The 18,609-nt window shown below is 40.4% G+C and overlaps 1 protein-coding gene across 2 annotated transcripts; it reads right to left on the reverse strand.

Moving 5' to 3' along the window:
* Positions 1–1,898: 1,898 nt before the first annotated feature.
* LOC137296281 (uncharacterized) lies at positions 1,899–13,843 on the reverse strand. 2 transcript variants are annotated; one of them, XM_067828036.1, is made up of 7 exons: positions 13,751–13,843; positions 10,993–11,148; positions 10,210–10,439; positions 7,406–7,541; positions 6,751–6,768; positions 4,443–5,693; positions 1,899–3,272 (listed from the first exon to the last, which is right to left on the reverse strand). In XM_067828036.1, the coding sequence occupies exons 2-7, from the start codon at positions 11,060–11,062 to the stop codon at positions 1,984–1,986; spliced, it is 2,994 nt and encodes a 997-aa protein (XP_067684137.1). In that variant the 5' UTR covers positions 11,063–11,148; positions 13,751–13,843; the 3' UTR covers positions 1,899–1,983. The 2 variants fall into 2 exon arrangements, with proteins under 2 accessions (XP_067684137.1, XP_067684139.1); XM_067828038.1 differs by lacking the exon at positions 6,751–6,768 and having other exon boundaries at positions 13,751–13,841.
* Positions 13,844–18,609: the final 4,766 nt, after the last annotated feature.

Below are 18,609 nucleotides of genomic sequence, written 5' to 3' on the forward strand. Positions count from 1 at the left end.
GAAAAAAAGAAGCTATTTGCCACAATAAAAGCATGGATGCTGGAATTTTCTCAAAGTACGACATGAGGCAGTTTTCAATTTTCAACCCGTAATTGTTTTCAATCTGAAATTATTTTTGAAACCAAATGATTGATGAATTGGAAGATTAAGTTTCCTTATTAAAAGATCAAGTTTCCAATGGACTGACCAGCAGGTACACAGATGGGAAAAATGGCAAAAGTATTAAAACCAATAGACAAAGCACTGAACCCTGTCACACCCTTGTATGTGTTGTTCAGGAAACACATAATATCACTGCAATGCAAACTGCAATCATTCACTTTACCAATAAACAATACATTAAATCAGATCAGTTCACATGGTGCTGGCTACATTTCGGATCTAAAGTAAAAATACACACTAAAATGCTGAATGTTGACTGCTTCAATAAGTTTTTTTTATTAGAAAAGCAAAAGGACAGTCTCCTTATCTTGTCTGTGAATGAGTGAGTCTAGTTTTCGGCCAGTTTAAGCAATATTCCAGCAATATCATGGCAGTGAACATCAGAAATGGGCTCCACATGTAGCCATTGTGGGGAATCTGAACCAGGTCTTCATCATAAGCAGACATTTTAACCACCTGGCTACCTTACCACCCTTGTATATGCTAGGGACTAACCTTTTTTTGAGGAATGCTGAATTCATACATTCTATAATTGAATCACCTACTGTAAATGACATTATGTACACATTTGAATCCACTTGCCTCAAGCTTTCATAGTGCTGAGAGTAGTTACATTTCCACATTTTAACATGGCCCTACAAAGTCATAGCACTCAAACATGTTGAATAAATAACAATCCAATGAAATAATGTTCTTTCTGATAAATGAACAATAATTTCACCTCATAATAATAGCCGTAATTGATTCTACAATACAATTTGTAACGGTGTTAAACCTTCAGCACTTCAGTACATACATGAATCTAATATATCAACATAATCAACCAACTAAATAAGGCAAATACAGTACCATTCACATGAATAATTATTGCTTTTCACTGCCTCAGCAATATTATAGCTATTCATGTACTGTATGGAAAAATAAGAAAATATTTGTGTACTGTATGGAAAAGTAAGAAAATACGAAATAACAGCATAACAATGTTCAGTTCATGGCCGTACCAAGGGAAATTCCATTCTAAAACTGGTAGCATGTAGTTGCATGTAGTCAATATGCGACTAAATCAGGTTTGTAAAATTATATAAAAATGCGTATATGATGACCATTCACAGTATTTACATAAATTATTTGTTACCATATTTTCTGTAATACACGCCTAAAATAATATGAACTGTGAAATAAATTTTCAGTTCAAGTTGGAAGCTTGTAAAGAAATGTATCTCAATGTAAAAGTTTAATGCTAACTGATCAGGTCAAGTGAAGAAATGGACAATTAAAGTGAATTTAGCTTTTGAGGATTAATTCAATTGTGTTTTCAATATGTCTGCCTAAATTAGGAGGAATGCCCTTCAGTTGGAGACCTAGATTTTAGTTCTTTAGACTTTAGTGCAGGTATAGTACTGACAAACCAATGGAAAATATCCTTTGATTCTGGCACAGGGTTTAATTTGCAGTATTGTGGTGCTTTAGATGACTCACTGTACACATAAAAACATAAAAGTGGTACATTGTGTGTGTATAATCCAATCCAATCCGATCATCACCCTTGACAATTACATGATTGAGGAATCGGAACATGGATGTAATAATGACCATTTTGAGTACTTTTGTACCAATAAAAATATATATGTGGTACTTATAAAAGTTTGTCTGGTGAACCTGTGTGTGTTTAACCCAATCTGATTCAACTGATGACCTTATATCCAATAGGAATCATCATCCTGGACAATTACATACCCAGGGAATCTAAACATGGTTGTAATAATGACCATTTTCAAGGAACAGCATCTCTAAATAAAATCAATAAATCTTGATCCCTGATCACACTATACTCTCAGTCTTGTTCGACTTTGGTCCACCTTTTTCCGATTTCGCCATGTTGTTAAGCACTTCCCATGATGCCTGTCTGGGGAAGGATTTGTCTGGTGGTGGGACAAAGTTGATCTTTCCCCCTGAGTCAGAGCTTTCGGAGGAGGCTGCAGAGTGGGGGTACTGGCCACTTCCTACCACACTGCCATAGTCAGACACAGCACCTGGAGGTTGCATGTAAGATTGAGGCATGTAGGTTCCAGGTGGGACATAGCCTTGGGGCATGTACTGAACTCCTCCGGGTGGATACTGAACAACCCCAGGTGGATATTGAACTCCGGAATATGGATTTGGTTGTTGTGACGGCTGATGGCTGAACACTGAACCAGTGACTGAAGCCGACTCTGTGTTGTCTGAATTCCTCTCTTGGTCAGTTATAGCACACAAAATGTCCCAGCTGGACTTGCCAGACTTCCCTGGCTGGCCAGGTGGAGCTTGTGGAGGTTGTTGAGGAGGAACTGCTGTTGGCATCCTAGGAACTGGTGCATACATCACTGGTGGGACAGGTTGACCCCCAGGCATCATTGCCCCAGGGTAGGGCTGCATCATCGGCATACCCCCTGGTGGGATATAAGGCTGACCTGGGTAAGGCACTGGACCCCCAGGGACCATTTGGCCAGGGTAAGGAGTGCCACTTGCTGCTGTAAATGCTGGGGTCTCTGACTGGCCAGTCTGTGCATGAGAAATTGGTTCAGCGCTATCTTCAAGATCAGGCTGATTCTTAGCACTAGCACTTTTTCTTGGAGCCGGTTTAGGTTTAGGCTGAGGTTTAGGTTTAGGTTTATCAGTTGCTGATTTCGTCTTTGTTTTTGGGGTGGTAGGCTCGGAGTGTTCATCTTTCTCTTCTTCATCCTTTGAAACAGACTTCTTGGCTCTGGGTTTCTTGGAGGCTGTAGAGGAGGTACTTTGTTTCCGTGCTGCAGCCTTCCGTGCAGTTCCTTTCTTGGGAGTAACAACCTTTCCGTTCTTCGTCTGAGAACCTGTGTCACGTAATGTCTGTGTAGATATCTCCCGTGATTCATACTCAAGGTCACCAAGGGACCTGTAGCCCTTTCTCAGAGACTCCTTTCTGGACACTCTGCGACTTTCGAAGTCATCATCTGAGTAGGCGTCTATGTCATCATGCATGTACGACATGACAGACTCTCCAATGGAGCTACTCCGTTCACGTCTCCCACGACGACCATACAAAGATGACCTTGAGGCATACAGGGACTGTCGAGATGCTGATCGCTTCAGCGCTGAAACAAAAAACACAGCCTTCACCATGTATGTAGTGGGTGTAAGAAAGGTGTAACATCATTTGTAGCCAGAAAATGAGCATGTTTGGTTCCACACCTTGAGATGGCAGGAAAATAACGCAGACATTATGCAGCATTTAGCAATATTCCAGCCAAATATTACTTCTGGGGACACCTGCAGTGGGATTTACACAATACTGCTCGACACGTAATAGATGAGCCTGCACAGTAAACGCGTTTCTGATAAGTAGGTGGGGCAGGGAATGTAGACAAATACACTTGGTTGCTACAGGTACATGAGGTAGATCGGGGAGTAAGTACACACGTACACACGGACCCTGGCGTGAACTCAATGCCGCCTCTGTCTAACATGTGTCTAGTAGTACAACATAACATTCAAAACACGATTCGGAGAAGAAGCTGAACTTTTCAATATTTAGACAACCTGTTTCCCTCTTGTTTCAAATGGAATTTTCTGGAGGGCATTCCGATATATGCAAACTGGGGTCATTTGTCAGGTCGCGGCTCATCTTATACTTGTCAAACAGCAACGGAAATCAAACCTGAGCCTTAAGCATGACATGCAAACACTTGAACTACCCAGCCACTTTGGTGAAACCAGCCAGTACCACAATGAAACAATGAACTTAACATATACTGTAATGAGACAATACCATGTCAGGTTGTCATGTCATAGTCTTGTTCATAATCCTGATAATGAGAGCCTGGAGTGAGTATATGGTGTCATGCTTCTTTAAGCAATATTCCCACAATATCACAGAGGGGGACACTAGAAATGGGCTTCACACATTGTACCCATGTGGGGAATTGAATTGGGTCTTTGCCACGATGAGGCTTCCCAATGGCCCAGAGAACAGGAAACGAAATATACAAAAATTGTTGACAAGGGTGATAAAAGTTTTTTATGAACAAGAACTTTAAAGTAATGTCTTTCAACCAAATATAGACATGTTCAAAAACATATTTTCAATTAAGAACATCCTTTTTCCTATTTTCTCAATTAATGTTATGCTATGTTGATCCATAAAAACTAAAATAAATTGCTCTGCCTCAAAAAAAAAATGTCTCACGAAAATGACATAGCAAATTAGCAAGATTAAGTTTATAGCCTCTATGATATGAAAGTACTTCTGTCATTAAATCACTCACGTTGATAATTGGAATCTAGATCATCATCCCTGAAGCGAGAGATCTGACTGGTTGGCGTTTCTGGTCGTCCAATTGATTCATTGTCATCAAGGATAGACCCTGTTGAAGGCCTTGATGCTCGTCCAATCCTTGGAGATTTTCTCGATGATTTTCGGAGGCCACTATTTTTCTGGAACCCTCCTGCTGGTCTTCTTCCTTTCTCCGACTCTGGAGCCAGGCTCTCTTCATCATAAGCATCATGTTTGGGATGTTTCACTCCAGTTTCACTCTGTTTTCTCTTCTCCTTCGGACTCTTGCCCCTGTTGGGTCGTAACGTATGCTGAGTGTCATGCTTCGGTTTGGTCTGGTGTGGGTCAGACACTTTGATAGCAACAACTTCACTGGGAGAAGGAGGGTCTTCTCGATCTCTGATGACCCTGATATCACGGTCATCAAGGTCACCACGTTCAATCTGCTGGATCTCCTCTGAAGATGATGACGGCCTTGGAGCTCGGCGGATGCTGGCAAATGCTGAACGCTTACGTTCAGGTGACTTTGGCACAAACGGAAGAGGAGGAGCAGGCGGGATCCCCTTCTTCTGGGTATTGTCTGTATTTTTTTTGGTTCTGGAGTTGGTGGCAACTTGTTCATCAACAGAAGATGTTTCAGTCACAGAGTCTTGTCCAGAACTGTACGAAGAAATCCTCTTAGCTCTCTCATCAGCTTCAGCTTCAGTAGAGGCAAAAGTTGCCCTGAACTTAGCATTACTGTGCAGTGCACTAAGGATAGGAGACTTAGGTCCATCAGAGGCAGGTTCCTCCTTCTTAGGCACATTCCCTTTTGGCACATCATCATAATCAAATGACATGGATTTTTTAGGACTCATGGAATAACTTTCAATAAGGGGAGCTTTCCGTTCTCCAGAGCTATTGGAACCGTCAGCTTCATTATCCACTTTATAGTTGTCTTTATAACCACGTTTATTGACATACTCATCATTTTCACTCAGCAACAGCTTCTTGTTGGAACCTGGTGTGTCATTATACGTGGCATCTCCATTACGACCATCATTATCATAGCCGTAAGTTGTGCTGGAATGGTTTTCCAGATTCTGTTTGTATTCCTCTTCCCGTTCAATCTGCCGCTTACGTCTGTAACAGCACACCCCAAGGATGGCAAGGAAGACTAAGAAAGCAACGATTCCACCCACAATACCAACTACCATGCCCACTGCCATAGGGCTGGAGTCATTCCCATTGTAGCCTTGTTGAGCTGGAACAGAAATAGAAACATGATAAGACTTTTGGGAAAGATTACCAAACAAGACCAACTGAACAAGACATTTAACAGAAAATGCTGTCAAGATCATTTGATTGAAGTCTGAGACAGGTTTCTGTTACCATACCCAACCCAGATACCCATCATGTTCATTCTTGACATAACATTTGTAAGAAATGGCAAAATAATCTTCAGCTCGGAGGTTAAAGTTTTTCAATATCTCAACCATATAGTACATTCAAAAGAAGAGACTGTAATCATTTGTAAATCTTCAAAGACAATACAAAATTTTAATCATGAAAGAATAAAATACCACATTGTTTAATCTATTAGTCACATGATCATAACAGGTCCGGGTATTGAGATGCGTACCTGGGTCCAACTCATTACCCACCTATCCCAGATATCCAGTTTACTCATCCCAGCCCTAAGGCTCTGAATCAATGCTTATATTCAAAGACTGACTGATTGTTGTGTAATGCCACACTCTATAATATTCCAGCTATATGACAGTAATATTCAAAGAAACATTGAGACAAATTTACCTCCAGATAAGTCTTTTACCACTAAGCTAACCAACACCTTAAAAAATATTAAGTTCTCAGTGAGAGAAAACAAACAAACTAATTGGAAAATGAACATGGCATATTTGAACATACAGGAGAGAAGATTTCCCTGCAAAATCATAGCAACAAAAGAATTGTAAATCTTGGTGAGAGAAGGCAAACTAAATGGAAAATGATCAAGGCATCTCTTAACATAACAAGAGAGAAGATTTCTGAGCAAGCCATACCAACAAAAGAACTGTCATTTGGATGAGAGAAAACAAATAAAAAAAGGAAAAATGATCAAGGCATGTTTCAACGTAAGGAACAGAAGATTTCCCAGCAAAACATAGCAACAAAAGATTTTCACAAAAGTAATCATGGCACCAACATGCAGTCTAAATGACAACCCTTTGATGTCACCAAACATAACATAATATCATTAATAATATCAGTAACGTTGTTGCTAGTAATTCCTACAATACTGGGATGTTCTGTAATATTACCAGTTGTCATATCTGAAACTAAAAAAACACATATGGTTAAGAAGCAGCCCTGTTCTGACATAAAAGTAGGTATTAGGATATTACAATTCATAACCATTCATTATGGCTGCTGTTCTCAGTCCTTTTCTAATACTGTTCAGACGAAATCTAAATATGAGTGTGTTTAGTTGTATATCGCTTTTAGCAAGATTCCAGCAATATCACAATGGAAATGGGCTTCACATATTGTACCCATGAGGGGAATCCAACCCAGTTGTTCAGTGTGATGAGCGAATACCTTAACCCCTAGGCTACCCCACCACCCAATGGGGAATAATGAATAATAATAAACCGTGTCATCATTGCAGTGAGCGAGTTTAGTTTTAAGCTGCTTTGAGAAATATTCCAGCAAATATCACAGTGGGGACACCAGAAATGTACATCACCCTTTGTACCCATGTGGGGAATCAAACCCATGTCTTCAGCAAGAGTGAGTGAGTGAATATGGTTTTGCACTGCTTTTAACAATGTTCCAGCAATATTGCAGAGGGGACACCAGATGGGTTCAAAAATTGTAACAGGGAGAGGAATCAAACCGAGATCTTCAGAGTTCCAACAACACAGTATCAGGCAGACTAATGACCATTATTAACTGCAATAAGTTCAGATCACTTACGTTTGTAAGCTCTAAGGTTCAGCGTGAAGGCGTAGTTGTTGCTGTTGATGTTTCTCCGCTCAAGACGTAGTGTTGCTCTTCCAGTTGATGACATCATTGAACCTGGTCGTGGTGTGCCACAGGTGTAACTGGAACTCTTCATGGAGGAAAATGATTGATATGATTACATTTAAAGATAAATGCAAGTATCATATTTTGGCAACATAGCTGCAGTATACTGTGTCAGATCAACATATACTTAACAGTTAAAGAAAAGCAATTTTCAATAAAATGAAATATATTAAAGTCAGAATACATGTCGATGTCTTTATTTAAACACTAGACAAAAAGCTAGAGTTGCATTTCTTTTGCGGTTCAGTATAGTTGCAAGATACTGAGGTAACACAGCAGCTGTCTATTTATGTAATATATACTACCGACAAGAAATAAGGGAACTAATGAAATAATAGCAAATTTGAAACTGCTTTAAATATCCACTAAATCAATTTTAGGCATCAAGTTCAATATCTGGTGTGTCCACCATGTTGGGCAACACATTCACGGCACCTTGATGGCATGCTGTTAATCAATTTCCGGATGGTTGCCCGTGGTATTGCCCGCCATTCCTCTTGGAGAGCTGCCTCAAGCTGGGCCAGGTTGGCGGGTCCTGGGTCCCTGGCGTACACCCTTCAACCAAGAACGTCCCGGAGATGTTCAATTGGGGACAGGTCTGGGGACTTAGAGGGCCAGTCCAATGTCTGGATACCTTCTTGTCGGAGATAAGCGGAGACAATTCGGGCCCGATGTGGTCTGGCATTATCATCTTGGAATACAAAATTTCGGCCGATTGCTCTAGCCAATGGAGCCGTAACAGGACGCAATATTTGGTCAACGTATCGCTGACCAGTCATGGCTCCGTTAATGATGACCAAATCTGATCGTCTGTCATGTGTAATCCAACCCCAAACCATGACACTACCACCTCAATATCGATCATGGTCAAGAATTGCTGCTCTGGCATATCGCTCCCCGCTCCGACGCCAACAACGGTTTCTGCCATCTGTGAATCTTAAGCAAAACCTTGACTCATCAGAGAACGTCCCTGATGCTGCCTAGCCCATGCCAATCTTTGGCGCTTATTGTGAGCTGAAAGGGTGACACCCTTAAAAGGCTGTCTTGCTTTCAGACGAGCTTGATAGAGCCGGTTTTTAACGGTTGAGGTTGAAATGCGTCTTCCAGTGAGTGTGCGGAATTCTCTATTGATGGCAGGGGCAGATTTAAACCTAGAGCAATTAACGTAATGAGACGATCATGTCGTGGTGTCGTTGATTTTGGTCTACCACGCCCAGGTCTCGTTGCAACCCCATCCGTTTGACGGTACTTATCCCACAGGCGTGAAATTACACTTTTTGATTTACCCATCTGCCGGGCAACTTCACATAATGATGTCCCCCACTCTATCATCCCCACAATTCTCCATTTTGTTGCTTCACCGAGATACTGCCTCCGAGGCATTTCTGTCAGTAAGTGTCAATCTCCATTGCATTAGTGATTGTGACTTCTCCAGTACATTTACAGGAGTTAACTTCTGTATGCACGTGTAGCACGTGCTGGGCATGCATTATGCGAAATTCCATTGTCACTGGATGTTGCGTTTGGGAGATACGCCACGATAACGGACCCTGTCACAGTCAAAGTCATCTACATTCAATTTCTTGGTTCCCTTATTTTCTGTCGGTAGTACAGGTATAGTATAAAACTGAATATTGTATGTCAATATAATCATTGTACACTGTCACAGTGTGTTTGCAGAATACAATGGCAATTTAGCTGTAAGATGCTGAAGTAATATAGTTGCAATATATTGTATATCATTATTAATATACATGAAGTATATTATTACAGTGCACTTGCAGTATATTGTGGCAACATAGTAACAGTAGGTTTTAGTAGCATTGCTACAGTATATTTTGACTGTAACATGGGTGGCAAAAAAGTGCAAAACATTTGACAATATAGCTGCAATATTTAGTGGTAACATGGCCGAAATATATGTGGTAACAGTGGGAAAAAAATGTTGCACTACATTGTGGTATCATAGCTGCAGTATACTGTTGTTACACTGTTGCAGTATATTATGGTTACTCTTTTACAGTAGTCTGTGGAAATATAGCTACAGTATATTGTGGTTACACTGTTGTAGTATACTGTTGTTACACTGTTGCAGTATATTATGGTTACTCTTTTACAGTAGTCTGTGGAAATATAGCTACAGTATATTGTGGTTACACTGTTGGAGTATACTGTGATTACACTGTTGCAGTATATTATGGTTACTCTTTTACAGTAGTCTGTGGAAATATAGCTACAGTATATTGTGGTTACACTGTTGTAGTATACTGTTGTTACACTGTTGCAGTATATTATGGTTACTCTTTTACAGTAGTCTGTGGAAATATAGCTACAGTATATTGTGGTTACACTGTTGTAGTATACTGTTGTTACACTGTTGCAGTATATTATGGTTACTCTTTTACAGTAGTCTGTGGAAATATAGCTACAGTATATTGTGGTTACACTGTTGGAGTATACTGTGATTACACTGTTGCAGTATATTATGGTTACTCTTTTACAGTAGTCTGTGGAAATATAGCTACAGTATATTGTGGTTACACTGCTGCAGTATACTGTTGTTACACTGTTGCAGTATATTATGGTTTCTCTTTTACAGTAGTCTGTGGAAATATAGCTACAGTATATTGTGGTTACACTGTTGGAGTATACTGTTGTTACACTGTTGCACCATAGTAGTCCAGTAGTCTCACCCCAGTGGAAGTACCCTCCAGACTGATGAAGAGAACCACGTCACAATCATCCATCTGGAAGTTGCCGATACTTAGATCAAAGTTGTCTCTGTCATCCGCCACTCGGAACTGTAGCGTGCACGCCAAGACAGATGATGACATGCCGCTTTTACCAATAATCTGAATGGTTGTGTCCGTGGCTACATCCAGGAAGCCAGCAAAGCTACAATCAGCAGACTGGTCCATGGTGTCTGAAACAAGACCACCAACAATCAGGGGCCACACTCCATAGAACAGGTTTAGACTACATCTTATCAGGAAGGATGATAATATATGGATGAACAACTTCTTTATTGCTATAAGAGCGATGTTTCAGTGTAGGTTCTAAGTTATTCATCCATATATTGTCATCCTTACTTACTATTCCAACTTTGAAATGCCTCTCAAAGAAGTTAGACATCTTATCAGATTAACAGTGTTCGTGTTAATGCAGAAACATGCATTTTTCACACATAAAAAATAATAAAACCACACAAAAAATATTTTGATCTACATAATTTAAAAAGTACCTAAAAACCACTACATACAGACAAACAATAAATTTTAACATGATTCAGGATTATACTGAAACTTTCACACACAAAAGATTTGGAGTACATATTTATAATTTTATTTCTGCATGCACTCATACAAAACCTACTGCTATCACTTGATCAAGAGTAATCATTTGTTTGCAAGAATTAACACAAACGTTACAAATCACTAGGTTCATGATTCGGTAGTTTTAAGTCCAAAGTGACTCACATGAACTTCTAGCTGTGCTGGCTTGGGCAGCCTCCAGGAACATCAACAGGAGTAATAGGGTTGAAGTCATTTTGTATCTAGACTCGTCAACATTCACCAAAGACAGGTACTACATCTCATACTAGTCTCCAGATTGTTTCAGTATTTCAACAACACCTGAAATAAAAAGGGGCCAAAAATCATTTTCAGAAAATATTATTGACAAAATTATTAATGTCAATACGGTCAATGCATTCAATACTGCATCGTTCTGAGGCATGGGAGACATATGAGTCTTATGACTGGAAAACGCACATCAAACTAGGCTGGATTTGCTGTATTGTAACGCCAGTGGCTGTTATCATTGACGTCCGTGCTATGTAGCACAAGTTGACCAATCATATTCTACCTGTAAACTTACTTGCTTTTACTTCAAATAAAATTGTGCAAAACATTCAGGATGATTTTATCAATAATCAAAATCTTCATCATAGTAAAGTGGTCTTAAGGTTGATAAAATTCTTTGAACACCTAGATTGAAAACATGAAAAGATTCTGTGAAAATCCTGTACTCGGCTGACATGTCAACTGCAGTGTTCGTGAGAAGAAGAGAGAAAGCGTGTTTTATGCTGCTTTTAGCCATATTCCAACAATATTATGGCAAGGGACACCAGAAATAGGCTTCGTACATTGTACCTGTATAGAGGTTGTGTCTTCAGGGTGTCTACAAGCCAATGTTTTAACCACTGCCCCGTCAGTTAAGCAATGACAGATGACCTATAGTAATGTGAAAGAAAGACATGGTGCTCTGTTGCTGTAGCACTTTGGTCTATTAAACTGGGTGCCGTTGTACAAAGAGATCTCAGTGCTAAAGGGACAGTAACTCCCATACCTTAACAAAGACTAAGTTAGTCTGATTGTTGTGTACAATGGCACCCTTGGTATATCATGTATATATTATCCATATTTTGTTCTGACTCTGAGTCGAATCCATCTTGGTCTGAGTGATATTCGTCAGTTATCTTGTTAGTATCTATCAACTGAATGATAGATATCCACCAGTTGTCTGAGAGGTATTCACCAGTTGTCTGAGAGTTATCCACCAATTGTCTAAGACAAAACATATCCATCATTTGTCTGAATAGTATCACTCAGTTGTCTGAGACATATCCACCAACTGTCTGAGAGATATTCACCAACTGTCTGAGAGGTATTCACCAACTGTCAGAGGTATTCACCAATTTCCTGAAAGGTATCCACCAACTAAGATGAATGATATCCATCATTTGTCTGAATGGTATCACCCATTTGTCTGAGAGGTATCCATCAATTTTCAGAGGTATCCACCAATTGTCTAAGACAAAACATATCCATCATTTGTCTAAATGGTATCACCCATTTTGTGTCAGTAGCATCCACCATCTGTCTGAGTGGTATCCATCTTCTCTATGAAAGGTGTCCACAATTGTCCTTGATGGAATTCATCAGTTGTGTCGATGGCATCCAACAGTTGTCTGAGTGGTAATCTGGTGTCCACAAATTGTCTGGATGGTATCCACCATTTCATCCACTGGTATTCACAGTTTCCCAAGTATGATTTGTCAAGATGGTATCCATGATTTGTCTGTTGGAATCCACTGAATATTCAGTGTCCTGTACATGTATGGGTATTTTTCAATTGTCTTGGGGTATTCATCAGTTGACTTTCAGCATGTTTAGCATGTATTTGTACTTGCATCTATGTTCTATGTTCATATTTAGAGAAATGCATTACAATGATCAGTGAGAAATGCATTATAATAATCAGTGAGGAAGGCATTACTGATTACAATGGTCAGTGAGGAATGCATTACAATGGTCAGTGAGAAATGCACTACAGTGGTCAGTACGTAAGGAACGCACTACAGTGGTCAGTGAGAAATGCATTACAATGGTCAGTGAGAAAAGCATTACAATGGTCAGTGCATTACAATGGTCAGTGCATTACAATGGTCAGTCAGCAAGAGATTTAATCTGACCATATTCATTAACATAAAGCATCTTCCATATAAAAAAGTTTTAAATTCTTCACAAAAAACATTCCATTTTTGCTATGTTGAAACTATAATACCCTTCCATCGTATCTTTTTAGATTACATCCTAAAAACACTGTTCTGGATAACAACATAACCATCAAAACAGCTGAAACAAATGTTAAGACTGTTCCTCACTAATTAGGATGTTATTTAAAGAGCTTATTAAATAACTATATTTGTAGCTTAAAGCCAACAACACTAGTCAGGTTGACCCTACCAATAGCTCACTCCCATTGTACTGAACAAAACATTTAGATCCCAGCTTAAAGGTCTATAATAACTGACGTGGTTTACCATTTCCCTCTGATGTGATGCATGCATCTGGGACCTAGGGAATGTTTCTTCACATTCCAAACGTGAGTCGATTACTCACACCTCGGACATTCACGCAAATATCAAACATTTCACCAGTATTACGGAAAAAAACAAGGGGTCACTATATTTACAATTCAATTACCGGTGACACGGCTGCTGTCTACTTTTATAATTACCTAAACTTTACATAAACTAAAAGTCAAACATTGAGGAAGTTGTGTCACCGTGTTATGCCTAATGCCAGTTACGGCATGAGTATCTTGCTTATTATTATTCATGTAAATAATGTCCCGCCCAGACAGGTACGTTGGCATGAAGATGACGGTCTCGTGTGCCCCCACCCAATGGCATAAATGCCCCACCCAGTAGCCAATCTACGAAAAACTCACCTTGCATTATGTCGCGTCCATTGTAGTGGCCTATTTCCATAAGGACGCCATTTTGTTGTCCGATATCTGTCGCCTACCTGTTAAGGCAATACTAACCGAAAAATACAGGTGTGCCGACATTTTGACTCAAAACATTAAAAGTGGAATGAACAGTCAAATAAGCCTGTATTCCTTTACATAGTCTAGGAGTAATGTGTTATTGCAATTCATATGGTTTAATACGTTATTTATGTTTTATTCAAAACAAATAGAACAAATGTGTTGAATTGGTACAGCCTTCCATACCTGGACGTGAATAATGTACGCGTGGCAGCAGACATTGTGTTACAGTGTCAAACACTTAGAAGGGTTTTAGTAAAAGGGAGGTAACTGTTGTGGTCATTGTTGAAGTTTCACCTAAATGGGGAGTCCCCCTTTCCCTTATTCCCCAGCCGTGGGAACACGCCATGGTTCGATGAGCCCTTTGGGTAATGCCAAAGGGGGCAGGAGAAACGACACACATAAAATATACAAAAATGTAAACAAGAGTGTTTACGCTATAACATACGGCGACACATACGGCGTCAGGATTTACATATTTTCTGTTAACGTTAACAAGTAGCTAGTGTGTTTATTAATAAAATAAATTTATTATCTCTTAGAAATAACGATTAGGAATCAGCTTATTTGAGTTTAAATTGACCGCCTGCTTGTATTTTTGGGAGGGGGTAGTTCTGGTGTGATTTTGACACTCCCTATAAGTATTAATCTGCGTGACGTTGTTGTGACTGTTGAATGCGGCATGACACAACATCCGTTCGCTCATTTATGGAGGATTGTGTCATCGCCAGTGTAGGTTTTCAGTTGTAGTCCATTTCCTTGTTAATTAGGCTACTAGAAGGAGAATTAAGCGTAATCCGCGAAATGAACAAGGTAAGTACCTTTATCAAGACTACAACATGTGCATGAGTTTATTATTTATGCACATTCCGAATCTTCCGAAATACTGAGCCCTGGAAGTCCAGCTGAGGTAACTATGCGGATGCGCTTCATTTACAAATCGTTGGGTGTTTTGTGGTTGTTGTCTTTGTTATACAGTCATCTTTACACGTTACATTTACACTTCTAATACCAGGGACACATTTGACTTTATGACTTTTATGCATACATTAAATGGCGTATATTCATACACTAACACGACAATATAAGGTTTATTTCGAATTATTATTATTTATTTATTATAAGATATGTATATAACGCACACATTCATACAACGGGGGCGGTGGGGTAGCCTAGTGGTTAAGGCGTTCGCTTGTCACGCCGAAGACCCGGGTTTGATTCCCCACATTGCTAAAAGCATCCTCGATATCTCCAGGGTATACGTTTCAGTAAGTCTCCACTATACCCTGGACGCATCTTCGGCTCTGCCAGATAAATTTATTACCTCCCTTGACTGTCTTTTCATCCAGTCAGGTGTCTACGCTGGGAAATTGAGCGAACCAATAACAACTCACTTTCATTTTTAGAATTATCTAACCGATTGTACTTGGCAACAGAAACCATGCAGAGGTTCTCTGGAAGAGGTAGAAGTCGTTCTTGCATATGTTGTTATAATGTTTCTGACCTGTCAATTTGTTTGTATGATTTCCCTAAAATCTTGGACGCACTGCGAGCAAACCTTCGCAGTTGCGACCGCTACCTTTGTTGACACTGGCAAGCTCGGTTATAACGACGGCCTAGCTGATTGGCTAGTGTGAGAAGGCGGAGCCAGCAAAGGGAGGTAATAAATTTATTGAGCAGAGCCGTAGATGCGTCCAGGGTATAGTGGAGACTTATCGGAACGTATACCCTGGAGATATCGAGGATGTGCTAAAAGCGGCGTAAAACTAGACTCACTCACTCCATACAACTATTGCTTGCTCAAAGCTATCCCCAGTGAGTATAGTCTCTGGGTTGAGTGTCATCTGGGAATCGAATTCGAACCTACACTCTCTGGCACCTAATCGATCGCCAGCACACAAGTCAGCCATCTAACCCCCACAGTCTCCACGGCAACATCATAAATGGAAGGCGGACATCTAATCACTAATAAGGGTAAATGGCACCCTGTGCTCATCTTGACATTGCAAACTAAAGTATGCTTGGACAGTGAAACAAGTACCTGTTTGGGGTCTTAGTGAGAGCTAGTCTATTGTATATATCAGAACCTTTGAGTCATGCGTCGAATCAGGTTCACAAGCAAGTATTCCTTTTGGCGGGGTATTTTGGTGGAACCAAGTTGTGTGACTGGATACGAATTAAGCAAATGATTATTCCATTTTCAGCGAAATAATCCATGTATTATTCCATTTACATACCCCCTTGGTACTCCCACTATTCACCTTATGAAGGAGCAAGCGGACGCTCCGAAACGTTGTGTTTTCCACAATAAAGAGGTTGGCACCCATAAATCTGGCTTTTCCATTTTCAGCGTGTCATAAATTTCGTGAACATGAGGTAAATTTCGAAATTTACAGTGAGACCTGTCTGATGAATTTATTAAAGAAACAGACATGACGTTGTTCTGATGTTTCAAGCTCAGTTAAGCGTGTTTTTTTTTTCACATGCGGCATCTGTCACGTGAAGAACAACTATGTGCAGTTGGCATGATGGATGTTTGAGCAAGTGAGTGAGTGAGTTTAGTTTTACACCGCACTCAGCAATATTCCAGCTATATGGCGGCGGTCTGTAAATAATCGAGTCTGGACCAGAAAATCCAGTGATCAACAACATCGATCTGCGCAATTGGGAACCGATGACATGCGTCTACCAAGTCAGCGAGCCTGACCATCCGATCTTACCACAAGCACAGTCACCTTTTATGGCAAGCATGGGTTGTTGAAGGCCTGTTCTACCCCGGGCCCTTCACGGGTCTATTGAACAAGACAGAATAAGGTGACAAGACCTCGTAACGTTTCACAGTCAGCAGGTAGCAGATTAAGATCACGACATCAACAGACAGATAACGTTGATGACAGACGTCGACCTGGTCGACCAAGGTCGCCAACTGGCGTACGTTAGGCAACCGTTGTCAAAATGTCTCTCAAACTCACAGAACTAAAATGGATTTCGTAATCGGTTGCACGTTATGTTTTCGGACGAATCAAAGTTTGCTTTGGACTACCACGACAGAACGTGGCGTCGTGCGTTTTCTGGCACTTAATGTTAGGTTTTTAGGGTTGATGAGTAACGGTGTAGATGGGATCACTGTGGCAGGCAGAACACATTTACATATTATTCACAGTCGTGTCAGTGGGTAGTACACCCGTAACGACATCCTGGAGACAAACGTGGCGCCACATCGACGTCGTTTTGTATTTCAGGAAGACAGCACAACAGCACACAACGTATTATTACTGAATACCTCTAGTAAGGAGAACATGACCAACTTACCATGGTCAACACCCAGTCCAGACTAGTCACACAGTCGACCATGGCGCCCCCTGCAGGAACACTGGGACAGAATCATTACCTAAATAGAGAACAGAGGCGGGTCCACGTGACATTGAATAGTTCGACTAAAGGTAAATGACGCGACGGACGCTAACACTCCAGGCCAACCATGTAACGACATCTAACGTCAATCGACGTTCAACGACTAGAGCAATCTCAGTCAGATGTCCCTGTGACTTATTTGCACGATTTATCTTATTAAAGATATAAAGTATCTATAGTTGGACACCATTTTGATTATCTCCTTCTCTGTCAATATAGTTTTATGTTGTTCAAGGACTGTTTATGTGGTGACCGCCCTCTCCCAGAAATGTTTTAAGAAGAGAATTTAAAATTACCTGTTGTCCATGTTTACGCAAGCATGCTGAAGTACACGAAATGACTTCAAACAAGCGGTTATATATTCTTAAAAGATAAAAATATCCAATTTACGCTTCATTCGCACAAAATGGCTCACTCAAGCTATATATCAATCTCATTAAACTGATGATATTACAGTTCACTATGCGCTCTATGTTATGGTATCGTGCACAGAGGTACGATTTTAATGAGAGTGGCTGCATGGGCTGTTATCAGAAACGTAAACAAATATACATTATTCACATCCATACACATGTGTGGAGCTCCATATTCAAAAGAATGTACATGCGTAATGTTTCACAACAGGATAGAGTATGAAGTTTTATGCAAGTTATGATGATATGACTATATATGATTTAAGAAGCCACTTGATTTGACTGAGCTGGGACTTGAAACGTTATTAGTGTTATCATGGCACATTGACTTGTGCTGGAGGAAAGCCAGATGCGTGTTTATATTTTTAGTTAACGCTAACTCGGCAATATTCCGAAGCTTTCTTAGTGCTGAGATGGTTGTAAGTGCCACCAGGGATGATCTAGTCTCCCATACATTAACAATTAACTTTCGACTGTCTTAGGGCTAAGAGAGCTTCGAAAATCCAGGTCCAGCTCAATGACGGGGTTCTGTAAATAATCGAGACTGGACCAGACAATCAAGTCATAGCAACCATGAGCATCGATCTATACATTAAGGATACAATGACTTGTGCCAACCAAGTCAGCGAGTCTGACAACCCGACCCGTTAGCCGTCGCTTACAAGCATGGGTTGGTGAAGACCGGTTCTAACCCAGATCTTCCATGGTCACCAGGAAAGTGAAACCTAAACCCTCTCAGACGCAAGGGACGCAACTCTCTCTTCAATGCAATATTGCAATGACACAAAGTAGCACCCTCATTATGTGGATAGTTCAAGCTGTATGTCGGTTGCCTGTATATACAGAGTCTGGACGATCAAATAGAGATATTGTGAGACACATTCCACACCCTCGAGTTACCTAGCACGACCCACGCCCTATTCGTCATCTGCT

This window comes from Haliotis asinina, chromosome 9 (assembly GCF_037392515.1).
Source record: "Haliotis asinina isolate JCU_RB_2024 chromosome 9, JCU_Hal_asi_v2, whole genome shotgun sequence".
Lineage (NCBI taxonomy): Eukaryota > Metazoa > Mollusca > Gastropoda > Lepetellida > Haliotidae > Haliotis > Haliotis asinina.

What these genes read in the sequence shown, in the direction of transcription:
- LOC137296281 (XM_067828036.1), bottom strand. Translation starts at nt 11,062, where the DNA reads ATGACTTCAACCCTATTACTCCTGTTGATGTTCCTGGAGGCTGCCCAA. An exon ending in TGGAGGGTACTTCCACTGGG is followed by an intron (nt 7,542 to 10,209) that starts GTGAGACTACTG and finishes TCCTCCATGAAG; the next exon opens with AGTTCCAGTTACACCTGTGG. An exon ending in TCTAGATTCCAATTATCAAC is followed by an intron (nt 3,273 to 4,442) that starts GTGAGTGATTTA and finishes TTTTTGTTTCAG; the next exon opens with CGCTGAAGCGATCAGCATCT.